This window comes from Adiantum capillus-veneris, chromosome 4 (assembly GCF_014529385.1).
Source record: "Adiantum capillus-veneris isolate H3 chromosome 4, ASM1452938v2, whole genome shotgun sequence".
Classification (NCBI taxonomy): domain Eukaryota; kingdom Viridiplantae; phylum Streptophyta; class Polypodiopsida; order Polypodiales; family Pteridaceae; genus Adiantum; species Adiantum capillus-veneris.
This window is the reverse complement of record NC_140934.1, coordinates 23,078,542-23,100,027: the sequence shown is the minus strand read 5'-3', so window position 1 is coordinate 23,100,027 and position 21,486 is coordinate 23,078,542. Positions and strand designations below refer to the sequence as shown.

The following is a 21,486-nucleotide window of genomic DNA, read 5'->3' as shown; positions in this document are numbered from 1 at the left end:
GCAAAGTATACAGTGCACGTCATACAGACGTGCCATACAAAAATATGGTGGAGAGTTGGCACTATGGTCTCTCCAAAAAATTATAAGAAACGGAAGCCGTGCCCTGCCCCGTAGCATTTATGTGTTGCACTAAGCAAACGCATGCGCGTGGAAAATTGGATGCAGAAAACGAACCTTGCAGTGTTATCGAGCTGGAGTCGCGCTTGCTATATGTGGTTTCTACCTCAATCATCTATTGCACAAAAGACCTTTGAGAAAATGTGAGTAGATTATCACTGCCCCAACGAAAAATGAGGGTTTGTGTTGGCTACAATACCAAACTGATGCCTGTCATTTACAGCCATGTGAACTTGATCTAATAGCTGTTGCGTACATGGAACTTTGCTCATAGGGTTTGCCAGCGAATCATGGTTATTAGCAAGAGAATCTCTTTACAGGCGGCAATATTGGCCATATTGTCCATAGAGTTTCTGCTATCCCACCGAGTTGTTGAATGGACAGCAGTGAACTGCTCCTGGAGGCTAATAGACAATATTGGCCATATTGTCTATAGAGTTTCTACTATCCCACCGAGTTGTTGAATGGATAGTAGTGAACTGCTCCTGAAGGCTAATAGGTATTGACATATTGGTATGCTAATTGTCTCCAGAAATGCAATTACTCCGCAATTCGTGTTCGTCAGCTTCTTCAACATCAAATCTCTCTGTGTGGAAAAAAGTATTAACTTCTGCTTCCGCTCTTTGACTATTCTTTTGATCCTGATCAGCAGCGTAGGCACGTGCATGATTTACTACTTGACTTCCACTGCAATGTTGTTGCATCTCCTTGGAGCTACATATTAACCAACTCCCATGGACACCATGTTCTGCGTTGAATTGGTCATGAGAGATGTTTTTGTTTGTCTGCAGATTGTTCGGAAATGCTTGCCTCATCAAAGTTTCAGATAGGCTATCAACAGAGTTGGACGAAGAGTGCGACTGAAGCCAACGACTCATCAGACCATGACTTTCACTAGTGGCAATATTTCCCAATGCCTTTCCCTCGACATTGAGCTGTCTGCCACTAATCCCCTCACACACTTTGCTAAAAGGGCAAGTAGATAGCACGGAAACCACTCGCTTATCATTACTTGAGGATAACCATCAAAAGCTTTGGTGTGATCGATCTTGCTATGCTTTTCTGACCTCATGTCCACTTTGACGTTTACTCGTTCCGTTTCTTCTACCTCTACCGTCTGCATCACCAACAGCCTGATAGCATCAGCAAAAAAATGTGTTGAACAACTTGGGAAGGCAATGAGTGTTGGTGATTCGACTCCAGATTAGGCCAACTGATCATTGATTGAAATCTGATGTCTTCTGTTCCAGTAGCACTAGAACAGAGACCTCTGTCATGCGGCGCCATAGCCAGGGGCTGCATACTGAGGCGCATGGGCTGCTCATACAGTGTGGGGATCCTCCTTCTTGTGGTCGCCCATATGCAGCTTGTCGCCGATCTTCTCCATCATGTTGGCCATGCTTTCTCCCCCTAAGAGCTGCTAATTATCTGTAGACTTGTCGTTGGGAGTGCTCATGACGTTGGCAAGCATCCGACGTACCCTTCAACTTGATGATCTGCAACTGCAACGCAATGCAGAGTGCGCTTTTTGTTTTATTCACCTGGTAGCTTTTCACGGCGAAGTTTGGCAGCGATGTTTTTTATAAAAAAATTAAATCTAATGCCACGTGGTGGCTGCTGCGTTCAGATATCGGAAAAAGAGCCTTGGGCTCACCAAGTAATAAACATCTCCTATTTCATAATCATTTGCAACAGCCTTCTCCTATCCCTCGATCTGTTCGCCGTAATTCTTCAGTAAGCGACGTGTCAGGCCTCCCTTTTCTCTCCTGCTCACTCAAAACTTCGCGTTCTCTTCGCTTCCTTCAAGCTTTCCCTGTGCTCTGCTCGTCAACGGCTGCCCTTGCAATGTCGTGCACTTTGTCTTGTTTCTCGTCAATGGTTTCCCTCGCTTTGCAGCTCGCCTTTGTAGTCAACAAGGCTCCTCTACTTTCTCTATTTTCGACGCCTTCAACAAGCTACAATAGTGCTTGCCCTAACTTTAGAATCCCTCTATGCTCGCTTCTTTTATCATCTTCACCTTCAAGAACGATGCTAGCAGAATCGGGCTCCCTAACTCAAGGGCTTTCTCCATCACGCCATGTACAACCACCTCCTTCTCCAATTCAAGCTAGCACACCCATTGAAAAGCTCTTGAAGAAGAGTGCTGCTTTTCCCTTATTAAGACATTCACTTGATTAGTCATGCTCTTCTCTGTACTCCATTGTTCTCGTTCTGGTGGTGGCTTGCGATTGCTTACTTGTTTATTTTTATTTTATAGCAGCCCGGGTAAAAGCAGTGTGGATTGCCTGTGGTGAGAAAAGCCCGCTGTTTTGTTTTCTTTTTTTAAATGATTGTATGGTCACGATTGAGAAAGTAATAATTGGGGATCTAGGGTCTGGATTGAGCCAAGTGGATCAATCCCCTGGCCTTTTTTAACAAGTGATAAAATCACAAGGCCTGCCATTTCAAGGTATGGTAGTTACTAGGGAGTTCTATATTACTACTAATTGTTGATATTTTGTACTAATCAATAGATAAAATGTCGAGGCAATTTTCATCTTTGTTGTGAGAACTTTGATCTTTTTAGCAGTACAAATAAAAATGCTCAAATATAGTTTATATAGGTTATGAACAAGAATGATGACCTGATAATTACTTCGTGGACACTATCTGCAATTATGGTAATTACTAATATTCTAAGCTCTAAATCACACAATTTGTATATTCTCTTTTGCTCAATCGCACTCACTTATAATGACGATTTTCTCGCAGAGGTTTCATCTTGAGAAGCACCCTCGTTTCCTCCTTCAGGAGTTGAAAGAGCCAAAGCAAAAAGATGCATGCCAAAAATAATGTTCGTATGCAATGGACAAGATGATCAAACTAATTACTAAGTAGAGATCAATAAAGAAAGATAAAGTTACCATTGAGTAGTATAAGATTTTATAAAGGTAAAGTTCCAATCTTGAGCACTAATATGGATTAGAACATTGAGAAAATGGCTCTCAAAAAGTAGGCAAAGAGCAGGGGTGAAATTGGCACCACGCACAAGGCTGTGGCGGACCAACTAGCCACATCAGATCTACTACATCACTATCAAGATCAACAGAAGCATCGAAGTCTTATCACCAAGAAACACCACCGTTCACAGCCTACCTTGTGCACACACGACCTCATGCATCTACATGATTTGTGCACAAATATCCAAGCTTCTACTTAACAACCCATAGTAAGCATCACCCAAGATGTAAAGCCAACACGCCAGGCCAAGAGTTGTCTATCGACCACCTTCAATGGTAGAACTCTAGCCACCAGCATCATCTCTAGCAGTAACTACTTTCATCTTGATCCTCAAACAAGAAGAAATTGTTGGCAGCTCACGGTCTACCCAACCTGAGCTAATCACACTCTGGTAGCTGCAACTATGTGTAGCTCATGCAATGAACAAGTCAATTATCTCCACCACTATGCTCATGCAATTGATCAAATGCTGCCCTCTTAACAAAGTGGTTTTGAATAAGCAAAGGCCTAATCAAATCAAGCTTCACTTGCAAAAGAAAACTAGGCAGTAAAGCTTTCATTGATCATCAATATGCATGCAAGCCTGAGTGCTACAAAAAGTAAAAATGCTTTTCACTCTTCTGGATCGACTTGGACACAAACTTGAATACCACACTATAGGAAATCAAGAGCAGAAGTAGCAACCTACTGCAAGCCACATGCTTGCAAACTTTCCAAATGACCTCTAAAAGACGTGCAATACTGGGAGGAGAATGTGAGTGAGAGGGCATTGCAAGAGAGGGAATTCACCATATAGAGGAGCATGGTAGAACATGGCAGAGCAAGGACAGTATAAACACAGCATGCCTCCTTGCCAAAATTGTCAGGAACAAGCACATCAAGCGAGTGTGAGAGGCTTCCTTACTTCGGATGAAGGTGCATGCTTTCGAGACCTTCACATAAACTCATCCAAGTGTATCACACGAGTACATGAGGTCTGAATTTCTTCAATGTACAAAATGAATTTCAAAAGAGAAACCTAAAAACCATTTTTGTACAGCAACATCATGCAGACCAAAGCATGGGACCACCATAATTAGCTTCTCGCCACCTAAGAAAGATCACAATGCAACTCACCTCCTCCACCATCTCCTCAATAGTGTTGCTAGCCATTTTGTTGTTTTACTCCACCTTTGAGCACACCCTTCAGTACTAAGCTGCCTCCAATTCCCCTACATACCCAATTCTGCCCCTCTCATCTTGATTTACTCCTTCGCCGGCTGTAACAGTGCCCAACTCGTCGACCACTGCCGTGCGCCCACAGAATTGTTGCCTTAGCCCTACTTCCATTGCATATTCCTTGAGGTCTACATGTACTTGGTCCTTGTTGCCAACCCAGCTACATGCCATCGAGTTCTTCACTGCTTGTTACAAAGCCACAAGTTTTATTCCAGTGCAGGCTGGGTTGAGAAGGGAAAGGCATTGGCAAGGGATCCTTCGCTCAAAGGGGTTGGAAGCAAGATCCTTGACCCCAAAGCTCAAAGAGGACATGTTGTTACTTGCTCTAAAGAGATGGAGATGGCAGCCACTAAAGTGGACAAGGTTGCACTAAAACCATGACAAATCCCATCATGGGAGCTATAACATCGTCGATGGCACCCACAAAGGCTATGACAAGTACAACTCTCTCACATACAGTAGCATTGGGCTCAAATGCAAAGTCTTTCTGGTGTTGTCTCTAGATGGTGGTAGCGTCGAGTGGAGTTGCCCAAGACAAGATCAGTAGGTCAATGACTATCACTTGCTCGAGTACACCATAGTCGAGGTAGGCACATGTCAAGATCAGCTTGCCTCCACTACATTATCCCTCCACTAACAAGAGCCTAGCGATCAATCATCCTGCAAGACCCAGGAAAAGCCTAAGAACTTTTAAGGCCACAAAACTTTCAATAGATTACTCAACAAAATTACCTGCATAATTAATATCATTAGCTTAACTCTAGACAACCTTGATTCAAAACAATAAGGTGGCAACCATTACCATGGCCACAACTTCCATCTTAAACTAGGCAACAAGCAGAACTGCCAAAGCATGGATAGCAAACAAACACAAGATGGAATGCAAATTAACCTTGCAAATAGGAGCTTGAGCATTAGGCTAATTTTTTTAAAAGCACACATGGGCAATTTTTGTGCAACAACATCATGATAGAGCAATAAATAAACACACAAAGCGATCAACCTTGAAATTTGAGCATAAAAAACCAGTAAAAAACCCCAGAGAACCAAAGATCTAGAGAAAGAACCTTTTGAACATGAGGCTAAGTTGAAAGAAGAGGAACGAACGGGAACTAGTATTGATGCCAAACTTAAACATCTTTCAGGATACTAAAAATTGAGACTAAGTTGCAAAAGGGGAAGAACACTGAAGCACTCACGTCACAAATAAATGGGTAGACTGCTGCTGATCTGTGGAGTACCGCATCACTGCTCCTTGGAGCCTATGTGCCGACTATCGCGAGCTTGCTGCAGGAGGACAAAAAAAAAAGGCACCATGGCAACGAGCAGAGAACGAAACAAAATGTAAATTTACTTGACACTTACCAGCACCTGCAAACACTACATTTTGCAGCCCCTTCCCCCAAAACCGGCCAACAAATAGCACAGATGCGTGGAGGCATTCAAAAGTGTGGGCAACAAGAAGAACATGCAATAATTGCGTGGTAGAAGGCAATCTTGTAGAGGATCCCAACAAAGCCCCTAACTTCTCTTCATAACAATTGTTTGTCGTAACGGACGATGGGGGCAAAAGAAAGTGATGCGAAACCAAGCTTTACCTTTCCTCGCACCAATAACCGCCAGTAGCCATTAGGCATCTGTAGAAGCTTGGGAAAAAATCTTTCTCAGGCAGCTCAACCAGAGCTCCTGTCTCCAGAAGCCCCTCATTACCAAACTGCAAACGTGCAAAAAAAGCACCCAAAGTATTAATGAAAATAAAACCCAATAGATATATCAGCAGATCCAAGAGAATGAAGCCCCAGAGAAAGACACAAAAGCGCAGACAAGCAAGCAAGAGGTCAAGCTCCACCCCTTCAAACCCTATCGTAGCTCCACAGTCTAAAAACATAAAAACAATTTAGATGGCTAGACCTACCCTTCAAAATCCCTCAAGCAACGAGGCCTTGATAAACAACTTACCATGCCTGCAGCACCCAGAGACTCCCAAGGCTCCGGGAAGGCTCCACTTTGTGCACTCTGCTATTCTTCTCCTGCTGTATGAGCTCCAAGCTATGCACAACTCCTCTATCTTTCTTCTTCTCATTCTTATCCTTGTCTTTATGCTTGGCAGCTTCCCGAACTTTGTCATCAGTGTCTTTCACCCTGTCTTTGTCAGGATCCTTCTCTTTGTCCAAGAAGCAGGAGCCAAACGCAAAAGGGCAGGACAAGGGAGCAAGCAAGCAGCTAAAACTCTACAGAAGAGGGCAAAAATTGCAGATGAGCAACTGTTTAACGACCTTGAGTGTGTATGTGAGCACTGCAATGGGCAGCAGGGGTGTGTTTACAACCCTCCTGGCCCCTTGCTCAACATGTGATCTCCGACTAGTGTTGGGTGAGGCTCATACTTTTCTTTACGTGTCCTACTTTCATTCTCTTGCACTTCGCTGTCGCTATGCCGCCGAAGCTACTCACCGCCACCCAACCCACTTGCCCTGACTCCACATTTTCTCCCATCCCCCTCACCACCTTCTTTGCTAGCTTCAGCTCTTCCACCCCACCTTCTTGCTTGGATCTGCCCAAAACCCTACCATATTCACCGCAGCCTGTGATAGACACAACAAAAACCCATTGGAATGCTACATCACCGCATCAAGAAGATCTGTTCTTGTGTATTTACCTGTTGGACAAATAAATCATCATCTTGTAAAAAGATTAGCAACAAGCGTGGAGAGAAGATGAAACCACCTCCATGTGGGTATGATGTCGTTCTCCACATCATGTGATTACAAAGACCACTCTAGCTGGATAGCACTAACGGGGTGAATTGCATCGACCCGTTGTATGGTTGATGCCGAAGCCTCGGATAGCCCTATATATTTCACCTTTCCTTCCTCCACTAGCTTCTTCATTTCCCCCACCTGTAGAGAAACTAGCTTCTTCATTTCCCCCACCTGTAGAGAAACTAGCTTCTTCATTTCCCCCACTGTAGAGCAGAGCACATAAAAGCTCAATATAAGGATACTCTACAAAAACTCACAGAAAAATGTGCATACGCTACCAATTTCCTCTCAAGGTCGATAACTTTCGTGTCCATGGGAGTGGTGACCTATCCGTGGACCCTGGAGTTCTGATCCCTTTGCTTGTTGAGCTCTGAAAACAATTTTGACACTTTCTTAACCTCGAGGTAGCCCATTGCCTCACCTCTGAACATCAACAAGCCTTGAGAGATCCGAACTTGAATGAACTACAACATAGAGATGCTAGGAAAACCTCTCTGTTTAGCATATCAATGATTGTTTCATGCAAGTCCATCCTCCTATCCATGGCCTCAACAAGGAGGATTGGAAGCCACAGAATGACATGGTTGCTCGCAGCCTCGGGGTTAAAAGATGTAGTGCATGTCTATATGTAGCGGCAACCACTGTAGTGTCGGGCAGACTGCATATCACATCTCGAAAAAATAAGAGAGAGAGAGAGAGAGAGAGAGAGAGAGAGAGAGAGAGAGAGAGAGAGAGAGAGAGAGAGAGAGAGAGAGAGAGAGAGAGAGAGAGAGAGAGAGAGAGAGAGCCTGACTCTACATGCCTCGACAATCACTACCGCACTGATTGCGGAGCTCTGATAATAGCAGGTCGAGCAGAAGGGCTGTGTCGAGGCTGAGGTAGAAGACAGAGTGATGAGTCGGAGGAATCTGATGACGGGTGCAAGAGATGGACACTGCCTCTGTGACACACATGACTGCCGGTCCTGAAGGAGGACATCAAGAACTTCATTCTGCTACTACAGGAGCTGCACAAGGTGCTAACCAGCTATTGTACGGACGGCCAAGCCCTCTACGCAGGCTGTGTGGCCAATCAACAGCGCAGGATGAGATCTGGGCGAGGGGGTCAGGCCGCCATCCTGGAGCTCGAAATGCCACAGAGGCAGAAGTGCGTAGATGTGTGTGACAACAGAAAACGAAGGCAACTGCTCTGATTTGTCTAACTCAGCTAGAGAGATGTCCATTGTCCATCTATACTTGTCTGACAGGGGCCTTAGTAAGAGAACAATCAAAAGTTAGAGAGAGAGAGAGAGAGAGAGAGAGAGAGAGAGAGAGAGAGAGAGAGAGAGAGAGAGAGAGAGAGAGAGAGAGAGAGAGAGCCTTCATGACCCTGACTTTGCATGCCTCGACAATCACTACCGCACTAATTGCGGAGCTCTAATAATAGAAGGTCGAGCAATTTGGTAGCTAGCAGAAGGGCCGTGTGTCGAGGTTGAGGCAGAAGACAAAGTGATGAGTCGGAGGAATCTGATGACGGGTGCAAGAGATGGACACTGCCTCTGTCATACACATGACTGCCGGTCCTGAAGGAGGACATCGAGAACTTCATTCTGGTGCTGCAGGAGCTGCGCAAGGTGCTACCCAACTATTGCACGGACGGCCAAGCCCTCTACGTAGGCCGTGTGGCCAATCAGCAGCGCAGGATGAGATCTGGGGGAGGGGGTCAGGCCGCCCATCGTGGAGCTCGAAATGCCATAGAGGCAGAAGTGCGTAGATGTGTGTGACAATAGAAAACGAAGGCAACTGCTCTGATTTGTCTAACTCAGCTAGAGAGATGTCCATTGTCCATCTAGACTTGTCTGACAGGGGCCTTAGTAAGAGAACAAGCAAAAGTTAGAGAGAGAGAGAGAGAGAGAGGCGAGAGCGCACGCCCGCTAATAAGACTCAAAAGTGCTCCACTACCACACTACCAAGAGAGTGAATAAAACAAAACCATCATTAGATTTACACAATAGTCATCTAAATGAGTGCCCACTATCTTATTTCAACCAATGAACATTTTTTATCTATCAAAAAATTCTTAAAAATACAACCCTATTTTTTTTCTATTTTAGTTAGCAAAAGAAAATGCATCTCTATAGCCTTTGCCTTTGGGCAGGCCAAAAAAAAAGACCTTTGGCTCACCAAGTAAAAATCAACTCAACGCTAAGGCCTTCCAGCTTGGCAGGCCAAAAGAAAAAGTTTTTTCCCGAGCATCTGACATTTATGGAATAACCACGTTGCACTCTTCATATTTGTTAGCTTTTATGCAGGCGCCATGGAACTCGCGTTGTCTCGAACCATCTCTTTACCTACGCAGCTTCGTCTAGGACTGTCTCTGACCTTGCATCATCGCCCCGTTATCTCCTGCCTCTCTCACACGATTAACTTCTCTCTTTCTAGCCGAAGGAGGGTCCCTCTTACGACACATATAACAGGTGGGTAGAAGGTAGTCTCTGTTTGTTCTGTTTCTTATCCATTATCTCAAAGCCTTTTTTTGTTCTTAGAAAAACAAGATGAAAGTTTTTATGTAACAGCTTTTGGTGTGGTATCTTATTGGGGATGTGCTGAATAATGGTAAATAGCAGTGCATTTAAGCTTGTCTCGTAAGATTTGTGGATACTTACTGACAAGTAGAAGTCACTCCTTTCAAGATTCGGCACATCTTTTGGGCTTTATGAGGAGCTTGTCCTTTACTCTTGTCTAGTGGATTGGTCAAAGTTTCAAAGAAGAAAGAAAAACCCAGATCTTTTTAACTATTTTGTTTGAAGAACTTGTTGATATATGAAGCTCAACAAATGGTCCTCTCGGATGTGATACTTGCTCACGAACATCACTTGCACATGGTAGTGGATATGAAGATCTTTCGTTGTCATATTCCACGTAGACTACATTTAATTGACCTACGTATCTTAAACGAGGACACTCCATGGCTACTAGCAGTTTCACATTGAGCCGATTTATGCCTATTTAGGTTGTACTCTCATTTTTTTGTGCATAGTTTAAAAAGCACTAGTTTTCAGCTTCTATCTCTGACCTTTGTGTTTGTATGTGCTGCAAGAGCTCAAGTCCCCTTATCCACCTCTTTACATGGTATTAGAGCCTTGTTGTGTTTGAGAACTATGAGTTGCCAGAGGGAAGTTAGGATTTTGTCACGTGCACATGGCTCTGTGTGCCACGTGGATCGACTTCCAGAGCCAGTTTTCCCCTTCTTCCTAGATAGGGATGTCTAGAAGCCTAGGAGGATTAGTACTTTCAATTTTGTGAGCCTGTTCGTAGGATCTCCATGTCCGGACGAGTCCATTAGATTAGGTTTTTCAGTTTTGGAACCCTTTTGCATAAATGGTTTTACATGCGTTTTGACAGATGTTATTACACTGTGGTGGGCATCTGGCATGACGAGCATGTAGTTCTAGGTTAGAAGAATCCAACGAGCCATTCCCCGCGTCGATTGGATTCCTAGGTGGCCAGATGTGCGAAAGTTTCACCCGAACTTATACACCCTGGCCTAACTCATTCATAATATCATTTTATTGATTTATTTGCTGGGTGTGGTGGACTACCTCACCCCAAATAAGTTTTATAAGTCCAATTTCTTACATATAATAAGCAGATCAAGGCCTAGTGTTTTGCATCTCAGATCACTAGCGTTTTCAGCCAGTAGCTGGAGGACCAGCGTTTTGCTTAGCAGAGCCGAGATCAGCCTTCACACTACCTACTGCTGCAGTTCGGGCTTGCGTTTTGGAGTTTTCAGCCATAGCGCCACCTCCCCCTTTGCAGATCAGCCAGCAGCCCCTCCATTACTGGGGTACGTGAGATTTGCAAGTGTTAGCCGGTTCTAGATGCGGTCCGGCACTTCGGCAGCCCATTGAGCCTCCCCTTGGCCATTCCTTGCCGGCATTGAATGCTCCATTGCTGTCCATCATCGGCATTGTCGAGATCTGTGTTTTCAGCCCTTCATTCCTCTCACATCAGGAGTGCAAATCAGCCCCTTGGTGGCCATCCGCAATCCCACATCCAGAAGGATCCAAATGTGCATCAAATCAGCCCCGGAGGTGCCTCGTCTTGAGGAGTTACCGCGGCGAAAGTCATTATTTGAGTCAGTAGAGTCTGCACGAGGTATTGCATCGTGTGTACATTCCATTTACACAATCTAAAGCAAATACCACATCGGCAACGATGCGGGGGCCCCTTGAGAGGGTTCGTTGGGAACCCATTGGGTGTCGCTCTCCTCTTCTCTCTCTTTCTCTCTCCCTCTACACATCTCTATTGCATTCTCTCATTCCCTCTCTTTGGGGAAAGTAAAAGGAACCTTTAGTCAAGCTAAACGCAATCACTAACGCAAGAAAAGAAGTAAAAAACAAAAGAGTTTACATATTTATTAGCATTTTGGCCTTTTATTAGGATCGTGGGGTTTTTATGCCGTGTAAGGCAATTTTCCTATTGCCCTATATATGCAGGCTCCCCCTTGTACTTTTGGCATGTTGTACTGCTTGATTCCAATGCTTCTAATCAATAACGAGTTGAGGCTGGTTTGTTTGTTGCATATGATTGTAGCGCGAGCACTGTAGATAATTTTGGGCACAATATCTCTCTAGCATTTTCTCTCTCTAGCGTTTGTGTGTGCAGCCTCTCTCTCTCTCTGTCACAACTTGATGACGTGGCATGACCCAGTGGTACCAAGTAAAAGGTTTTCATCTTATAAGTTGTTCCAACATATGGACATTGGCTGAGACGAGGCCTGGGGACATATAGCCCATAAAAACAGAGCGCAGCCCAGCAGTACGGACGCTCGGATCTCACGCTTACTGGCTAACGTGGCACTGTACAGAACCTCCGCGTTTTACGTTGACTGTACGGATGGCCGCAAAACGCACTGGCTGCTGACGTGACCTGGCTGTACGGAATTCCGTGATTTCTGCAGGCTGTTTTTGGGACAGTTTGCTTTTGAAAGTTAATGCTTTTGGGGCTCTGCTTTTAGCAACCCTTGTAAACTCTTTATAAGTGGCCTTAGGGGCTCACTCCTCAGGGCATCTGGACGTAGAATCTGAGAGCGAGCACCTGTGGGCTCGATTATACTTTGCACAAAGATTAATATAAAAATAAATACCGAAAGGGGCGCCAGTCTTTGGGGCCACTACCTCTTGGCACGGAACTACGTTGGGCCGTGTCATCTCTCTTTTGTTCTATGAGTTTCTTTTGAAGAGAATCTTTGCTGTGTCGCGGTAGAATCTTGACTTGGGGTGTCTAAGTTTGTTATAGTGGTATTGGAGCCCGGTCTATTTCTCTTCTATCGGGAAATCCGATCCCTTTTCTCGCAACACTTATGGATTCCAACAAGAATCAGTCGACTTCTTTTGCATCTGTTGATGCGGGACGAGACCATGCAAAAGATTTAAACGATTTAACAGAGAAAGAGTATGGACCCCCTCTGTTTGCGGGTGGAAAGATGACGAGAAGTGCAACTGTGTGCCAATGTTCTCCCAAATAGCCTTCCAAAACAAACTCGTGAATCGGGGATCTCTGTCAGAGACAATTGTCTCAGGCATGCCATGTAATCTGAATATGTGGGCAATGAACAGTCTCGCTAAATGGTCTGGCTTGACTGTTTTCTTCAGTGGAATGAAATGAGCTTGCTTGCTAAATCTGTCAATAGCAGTCCAGATATCGTCGTGCCCACTCTGTGTCTTCGGGAGATCAAAAATGACTTTCCCAGGGGCGGGTGGGAATGGGTAAAGGCTGTAACAATCCGTGTGCTTTATGCCTGTCAAACTTGACCTGCTGGCATACCAAGCAACTGTAGACAAAATCGTCCACATCCTTCTCGAGTCTCGGCCAAAAGAAGTAACGCTCCACACCTTTCAAGGTGGTAGCAATGCCGCGGTGACTCGTAAATGGTGGACAGTGGCATTCGGTTAGAACCTTTTCCCTCAACGGCTGTGTAACGCACAACATTGTTTTCTTCATCAAGTAGCCATCCCGAATGGAATATCCTACTACTACCTCCCCATTCTGTATTCGATCGAATACATCTGAAAAATTTGGATTTGTGGCGTACTGATCGACCATGACCTCGAAGCTTCTATGATGTATCGCGGAAATAGCCAAGACCAACGGTTTTCCGGACAAAGCATCTGCCACCAAGTTCTTCTGTCCCTGCACATGGACAATCTAGAAGTGAAACTGTGACAAGAGGTTAGCCCACCGCATTTTCTTTCTGTGACAAGAAGTAGCGTAAACTCTGATGATCGGTGAAGATCGTAAAATCGGCTCCGAGTAGGTAATGTCGCCACTGAGTAAGAGCATGGATAACCGCCAAAAGCTCCATCTCATTAATCTGTGCTATCAATTCCGGCCTTGAAAACAATCGGCTCTCATAGGCAATGACATGGCCTACTTGCATTAGAAAGAGGAAGAGCAACCCAGAAAAGAAAGATGCACGACCCAAGCTTACTCCACAGGAGTGGGCTCACTACATTAGGGAAGGGAAGTGCTTTGGATGCCGGGAAACTGGACATATCTCCGCGAAGTGTCCTAAAAAGGCACAGAAAGGACAGAATGACAAGGACAACGAAAGGCCTGAGAGTTCAAGAGCAGCTGAGGAACGTGGACGAAAAGACAAGATGAAAACAGGGCTGGTTTCAGATTGCGTGGGTACTGATCCCAGCACGGTGGACGAGAGTACAAAACTTTGCGAGCTTGGGGCAAAGTGAAAGACCAAGAAGCCCTGATCTTCTTTGATGGAGTAGCCAAAGCCAACGTCATTTCACCGGTATTGGCGGTGCGGCTCCAGATCACCCCCGATCGGATGGGACCACTTGCGGAGGCAGTTCTAGCGGCACCCGGCAGGGAGTAGCCATTACACCTGTCATTGGCAAACTTCGGTTGCATTGTCAGGGGTACTTTTTACATAATACCTTTGGAAGGTTGTGATGTTCTCTTGGGAATTCCTTGGTACCACAAGAACAACGCCGTGGTCGACTATCGGGCAAGGAAAGCGACATTGACCACAGAGAAGGGCAGAACCATTGTACTTGATATTAAACTTAAGGGCAAGTCTGTCCCTATTGTATCGGCTTCGGCCATTTCAAAGCTAATGAAATCCAGTCTGTTTGTTTAATCGATCTTTATGAAAGAGTTGAGTGATGAGGATAGGACAAATATGTCTGAACTTGATAAAGAACGCCAAGATTTTCTCCACTCATGCCGATTGCTTCTCAGAGGGCTTGCCAAGCGAGTTACCACCTGCTCGTTTTGAAGATCATACCATTGATCTGATACCTGGAAGCACACCACCGAACCGGCCACCTTACCGTGTGAGCGGAACCCAGAACGAAGAGATTATGAACCAAATGAAAGACCTCTTGGAAAAGGGTCTTGTCTAGCCTAATACTTCACCGTATTGCTCTCCAGTGTTGTTGGTTTTGAAGAAAGACGGATCTTGGAGAATGTGCATTGATTATAGAGCTCTCAACAAAATCACCATCAAGAACAGATTTCCGATTCCTAGGATCGATGATATACTCGACAGATTACAGGGATCCTCCTGCTTTAGCAGAATTGATTTGAAGAGTGGATATCATTAGATCCGAATCGCGCTGGGAGACGTCTACAAGACAGCCTTTCGGACGACTTTTGGGTTATTTGAGTTTTTGGTGATGCTTTTTGGCTTAACCAATGCCCCTGCGACATTTAACTAGATGATGGACACGATTTTTCGAGAGTACAGGCTATTTGTTGGCACTTTCTTTGACGATATCATTGTTTTCTCCAAGAATGAGGCAGAACATAGAGATCATCTGCTTCAGGTCTTTCAGGCATTACGAGATCACGAGCTAGTGATTAATGCAAAGAAAAGTGAATTTTTCCTACCAGAGATACACTTTTTGGGTCACATTGTCTCAGCAAGAGGAGTGCAAATGGATTCGACCAAGATAGAGACTATCCGTGATTGGCCCGATTTGAAGAATGTCCATGAAGTTAGAAGCTTCTTGGGATTGTGTTCGTACTATAGGCGGTTCATTCGAAAGTTTGCAGAGATTGCTTTCCCTTTGCATATCTTGACACAAAAGGGAGTCCTTTTCTCGTGGGGACCCACGGAGGTGACTGCCTTTTAGACATTGAAAGAGAAACTGACTACGGAACGAGTTTTGATTTTGCCGGACTTGCAGAAGTCATTTGAAGTATATTGTGATGCTTGTGGTCGTAGTCTGGGTGCGGTCTTAATGCAAGAAGGCCATGTCATTGCTTACAAGAGCCGATTGTTCTCAAGGCCGGAATTGACATCACAGGTTTATGAGAAAGAGCTTTTGGCGGTTATCCATGCTCTTACTCAGTGATGGCATTACCTACTCGGAGCGGATTTTACTGTCTTTATAGACCATCAGAGTTTACGCTGCTTCTTGTCACAGAAGCAGCTATCGGAAAAGCAGATGCGGTGGGCGAACATCTTGTCACAGTTTCACTTCCAGATTGTCCATGTTCAAGGATAGAAGAATTTGGTGGCAGATGCTTTGTCTCGGAAGCCGTTGGTTTTGGCTATTTCCACGATACATCATAGGAGCGTCGAGGATATGGTTGACCAGTATGCCGCAGATCTAGATTTTGCAGACGTTTTCACACGGATACGGGATGGGGAGACAGTAGCGGGATATTCCATTCAGGATGGCTACTTGATGAAGGAAACCATGTTGTGCGTTACACAGCCGTTGAGGGAAAAGGTTATGACCGAATGCCAATGTCCACTTATAGGTCACCGCGGCATTGCTACTACCTTGAAAGGGGTAGAGAGATACTTCTTTTGGCCGAGACTCAAGAAGGATGTGGACAAGTTTGTGCGCAGTGCTTGGTATGCCAGAAGGTCAAGTTTGACAGGCATAAAGCACAGGGATTGTTACAGCCTTTACCCATACCATCCGCCCTTGGGAAAGTATTGCAATGGATTTCATTTTTTTTATCTCCCAAGAACATAGAGTGGTCACGATGGTATCTGGACAGTATTGACAGATTTAGCAAGCAGGCTCATTTCATTTTAGTGAAGAAAACAGTCAAGCCGGATCACTTAGCGAGACTGTTTGTGGCCTAGATTTTCAGACTACATGGCATGCCTGAGACGATTGTCTCTGACAGGGACCCCAGATTTACAAGTTTGTTTTGGAAGGCAATTTGGGAGAACATTGGCACGCGGTTGCAGTTCTTGTCATCTTTCCACCCGCAGACTGACGGGCAATCTGAGATTGCCAATTCAGTGGTTTTAGATTTATTGAAGTCTTCTATCTCGGATCAGAAGACTCAATGGGAAAATTATCTACCTTTGGTGGAATTTGCCTACAACAACACGATACACTCTTCGACGGGGAAGGTGCCATTTGAGATTGTTGAAGGTGTTGTGAAGGTTCCACCCTTCCTAAGCACAAAAGATAAGATTTTGAAGCTAATGAGTATATGTGCGACTTAGACACGGCTTTTGCCAAGGTCCGCGAGGCTTTGCAGAAATCTCAAGAAAGACAAAAAAAGGCAGCTGATCGCCATCGTCGCGATTTGAAATTGAAGGAGGATGATTGGGTGCTCTTACATTTTGAGAAGGCGCGCCTACGAAAGAAAAAGGGAAAGGAGAGGCTTTTTCCAAAGCTTAGTTTGAGATACTACGGACCTTTCCAGATCTCTGAAAAGATCAATGATGTCTCCTTCCGACTGAAACTGCCACTTGGAGGATTCACAATGCATTTCATGTGAGTCTCTTGAAACCTTTCAAAGGTGATGTGCCTGAAGATGGGGAGCCCAATGAGCAACCGAAGTGGAGGAAAACGAGGAGATCCTTGTTCCTCACAAGAGGAGAGTTACTCCGCTCCTTCGTCAACAGATGCCTTGATTTTGAGAATACTAGAGTCATTGATGTCTCTGTGAGCTGCAGGGATACTGAGAGCTGACAATATTCTGCTATATGACTTTATAAAATGGAATTCCTGAATATGAAACTGATTTGTTCTTGACTTGTTTTCAAGTGTAGGAACTGAAAGACGAAATGACTGCAACATTTTGGTCTAAATGATCTCAAATAGACATGGTTGCAATAGGGGTTAGTCAATCGGGCATCTATGAGGTCCTGAGTGGATCTAGATGCGATTGCTAACTGCATTGCCGATAAATCATGGTCTAAGATCCGAATGAATGTTGAATGTCATGTGATGTCCTGTGATGTCTTGTGATGTCCTGTGATGTGACTGTCGATTGGTACATGTGCTAGATGTGTGTTCCTAGTGCGTAGGTACTAACAGTCAGTGTCTGCTAAGGCAGTTTATGGCTTATGTCTGTTTTGCAGGCGTAATCGAGGGCGATTACAATGCTTTCAAGAGGGGGGTATGTCACAAATGGGTGACATGGTTGCCTAGTACACACACTTTGTAACAAACTGCTGACGTGTCAAAGCCTAAAGAATGGAGCCAACTTACAGATGATGTGGCTGTCCGAGAGTAAAAACCCAAACCCTAATTGCTGAAACCCTAACCCTAAAACTTGCAAATCCTAATTTTGAAAACCCTAACCCTAAAACTTGCAAACCCTAATTTTGAAACCCTAACCCTAAAACCTGTAAACCCTAATTCTAGAAACCCTAAGAAGAAGAAGCAACAAAAGAAGAAGTCCTACCAACTTATGGGGACCCCGTCCGATGGGGCCCCAAGTGACATAAAGGCATTAAAAATAAAGCAGAACACACTCAAAAGACTTTGCACATCAAAATATGATGATGTGGCACCTGTACGGGCGTCCCAGAATTCGCGGCGGATTTTTAGGAAAATCCTGAAATTTTAGGAAAGTGATTTTTTTGGGGGTCAGCTTTTCATATTTGATGCTTTTAGGCTTCGGGCCTTTAAGTATGAGCCTTGGGAGCCCTCTCTGGCACTTTTTAGCGCGCAGATTGCAGAGCATGTGCTCCTCGGCTGTTGTACTTTGTGAATCGGCAGCAATATAAACAAATACCGAAAGGGGCGCCAAGGTTTGGGGCCAATACTCTTTGGGGTGGAATTCCGCCACTCCGTGTCGCGTGTCGTTTCTCTCTTTCAGTTCAGTTGTTATTGAAGTGCTAAAAGTTTGTTCAGTCTGTTCTTTTCTATTAGCACGTGGTGCCCGCCTTGTGATAGTGGTATCAGAGCATCAGGCGTGTGCTTTTATGAAAGCATACCGGTCCTACAAAAGAGCAGACAGAGCTATTGGAATTGAATTATATTTGAGGTATCAGCCACTCCCACCCTTACTTCATCGCGCATCGGGCGCGCTCCGGTCTTCACCGCTCATGTCTTACAGGGCATAAGCCAATTAAGATCCCTTGCAAGAGAAGGATCCAGATTTGTTTCAAGTCACTGTTTCTCTGAGAAGTAGTGCCATGCAGATGTTGATGTCTACAGCTACCAAGCAACATACTCCAAGTACTTGGCAAGCTTTCAAGAAAATTTTTGCCCGAAGTTATATGGTTTCTGGCAACTTCCTTCGGAGTGCAACTTTTGGCAGAGTGGGGTATCCTGAAATGCTTGCCATAGAAACTCTAACAGATTATAACTTGAAGTTTCTCGACATCTCTCAGTAGATGTCTCTTCACGAGCAGATGACCTTGGAGGTTTGGTGTGATTGCTATCTCTGGGGACTACCATCGCCGCCAAAGAAACACTGTCTGTCCAAGAGCTGATGGACCATGCCGTGCTCGGCTACGACCTCATGGAAGAAACCTAACCCTAATTTTTGGTGCAGGTTTCAAGATGGAAAGTCAGTCGACTTTTCGAGCTCGACTAATGTCGAGATTGCTTTTTAAGTTTGAGTTTTGTTTGATCTTGTTTGGTGATCCTGTTTGGAATTTGTTTGAAATGGATGGTATCTGTTTTGGTGCCGATTTGAATTGTTTGACTCTGGTTTGATACTAGTTTCAATGATTGGTGATTTTACTCCCGGGTGGAGAAGTGAGAAATACTGTTTTGGTATTATTTGAACCTCGGAATGACGTAAGCCGATGCCTGGGGAGCGTTTCGTTGTATGTTTGAAAACCTCCGAATGACGCAGGCAGATGTCTGGGGAGCGTTTGGTTGTATGCTTGAACCTCCAAGCGACGCAGACTTCTGTCTGGGGAGCGTTTGGTTGTACAGTCCTCTGAGCTCATGGCCCGGACTTTTTAAGGTTATTTGCGGGGGGAGTGACGAGGTAGTCGTTGAGTAGCTTCATACCGCAGACCGTTTGTCTCGGGGGAGTGCTCAGCGGCGCTGTTTGTTGTGTCTTGTAACATGCATATGTAAGCATTTGTGTTGCATTGTGATGTGCCAATTACTGAATATTCCTAATTGGATGAGATTGCGTGGGTATGTAATTTTAGTGCATTAAGACACCCGTGGAAGATCAGTACGGTCTGGGTGTGATGGCTAATTTTACTACGCCAGAATATCAAGAGTTTCGATTTGGACGAAAGGAGAAGCTAACTCCTTGATCAAAAGAGCAGAAAAGAGAAGCTAACTCCTTGATCAAAACAGCCAAAAGGAGAAGCTAACTCCTCGATCAAAAGAGCAGAAAGGAGAAGCTAACTCCTTGATCAAAACGGCCAAAAGGAGAAGCTAACTCCTTGATCAAAAGAGCAGAAAGGAGAAGCTAACTCCTTGATCAAAACAGCCGATAGGAGCAGCTAACTCCTTGATCAAAAGAGCAGAAAGGAGGAGCTAACTCCTTAATAAAAAGAGCAAACTGATTGTCCCTCGGAATGTCCCTCGGAATGACCCTCGGAAATTTTTGAGCTAACTTGAGTTGTTTTGCAGATATGCTGTAATCGCGGACGATTACTCTCTTTCAAGAAGGGGAGATGTAACAAACTGCTGACGTGTCAAAGCCTAAAGAATGGAGCCAACTTACAGATGATGTGGCTGTCGGAGAGCAAAAACCCTAACCCTAATTTTTGCCAGAAACCCTAATTGCTAAAACCCTAATTCTAGAAACCCTAACCCTAAAACCTGTAAACCCTAATTTTGAAAACCCTAACTTGCAAACCCTAATTTTGGAAACCCTTACCCTAAAACCTGCAAACCCTAATTCTAGAAACCCTAAGAAGAAGAAGCAACAAAAGAAGAAGTCCTACCAACTTATGGGGACCCTGTTCGATGGGGCCCCAAGTGACATAAAGGCATTAAAAATAAAGCAGAACACACTCAAAAGACTTTGCACATCAAAATATGATGATGTGGCACCTGTACGGACGTTCCGGAATTCGCGGTGGATTTCTAGGGAAATCCCGAAATTTTAGGAAAGTGATTTTTTGGGGTCAGCTTTTCATATTTGATGCTTTTAGGCTTTGGGCCTTTAAATATGAGCCTTGGGGGCCCTCTCTGGCACTTTTTAGCGCGCAAATTGCAGAGCAGGTGCTCCTCTGCTGTTGTACTTTGTGAATCGGCAGTAATATAAAGAAATACCGAAAGGGGCGCCAAGGTTTGGGGCCAATACTCTCTGGGGTGGAATTCCGCCACTCCGTGTCGCGTGTGGTTTCTCTCTCTTTCAGTTCAGTTGGCATTGAAGTGCTAAAAGTTTGTTCAGTATGTTCTTTTCTATTGGCACGTGGTGCCCGCCTTGTGACACACTTCCTTGGCACCCATCGAAACGCTGATGTGGCTGCTGTGTACGGACTCCCGCTACAGGCTGAAACGCTAATGTAGCAGCTGGCGTACAGAAAAGAGACAGCAAGGTAGCATGCGGCAGAATTTGCGGCTGCTTTTTGGCCAACTTAGAACTCTACGCCATGCTTGGAAAAAAAGTCTACGCAAAGGCTGAAAGCTCTACGTGATAGCTGCTTTATTGAACGTTAGGCAACAGGCTTAGTTCTTTAAGGTGCTTTATTTGTTTTGAAAGCCTTTAGAGGTAGTTTTTATGGGCAGCTTTTAAAAAGACGCTTTTGGGGCTCTGCTTTTAGCATCCCTTGTACTCTTTATATACGCGAGCAGGCCTCTCATAACTCAGAGCATCTGGACGAAGAGTGTGAGTGTGAGCTCCTGCCCGCACTCTTGTACTTTGAACACAGATTAATACAAAAAGAAGTACCAAAAGGGGCGCCAGTCTTTGGGGCCAATATCTCTAGGCACGAGACTCCGCCGGGCCAGTGTCGAATAAATTGTAAACTGTGAACTGTTTTGAAGTGTTTGTGCTGACGTGGTAGATTCTCGACTTGGAGTGTCCAAGTCTGTTACAATGGGACCACTAGCAGAGGCAGTTCTAGCGGCGCTCGGATGGGACATAGCCATTACACCTGTCATTGGAAAACTTCGGTTGCATTGTCAGGGGTATTTAGGGCACGAGGACTTCTATATCATGCCTTTGGAAGGCTGTGACGTCCTCGTAGGAGTCCCTTGGTACCA

At 44.8% G+C, this 21,486-nt stretch overlaps 1 protein-coding gene across 1 annotated transcript in view; it reads left to right on the top strand.

The window, feature by feature from the left end:
* Nucleotides 1–8,045: 8,045 nt before the first annotated feature.
* LOC147458865 (cell wall integrity/stress response component) overlaps nucleotides 8,046–21,486 on the top strand; it is a 35,272-nt gene continuing 21,831 nt past the window's right edge. The window contains exons 1-3 of the mRNA XM_086509711.1: nucleotides 8,046–8,240; nucleotides 8,695–8,842; nucleotides 9,385–9,549. Of these exons, the coding sequence (XP_086365837.1) occupies nucleotides 8,046–8,240; nucleotides 8,695–8,842; nucleotides 9,385–9,549 (508 nt within the window). The remainder of the gene's footprint in view (nucleotides 8,241–8,694; nucleotides 8,843–9,384; nucleotides 9,550–21,486) is intronic.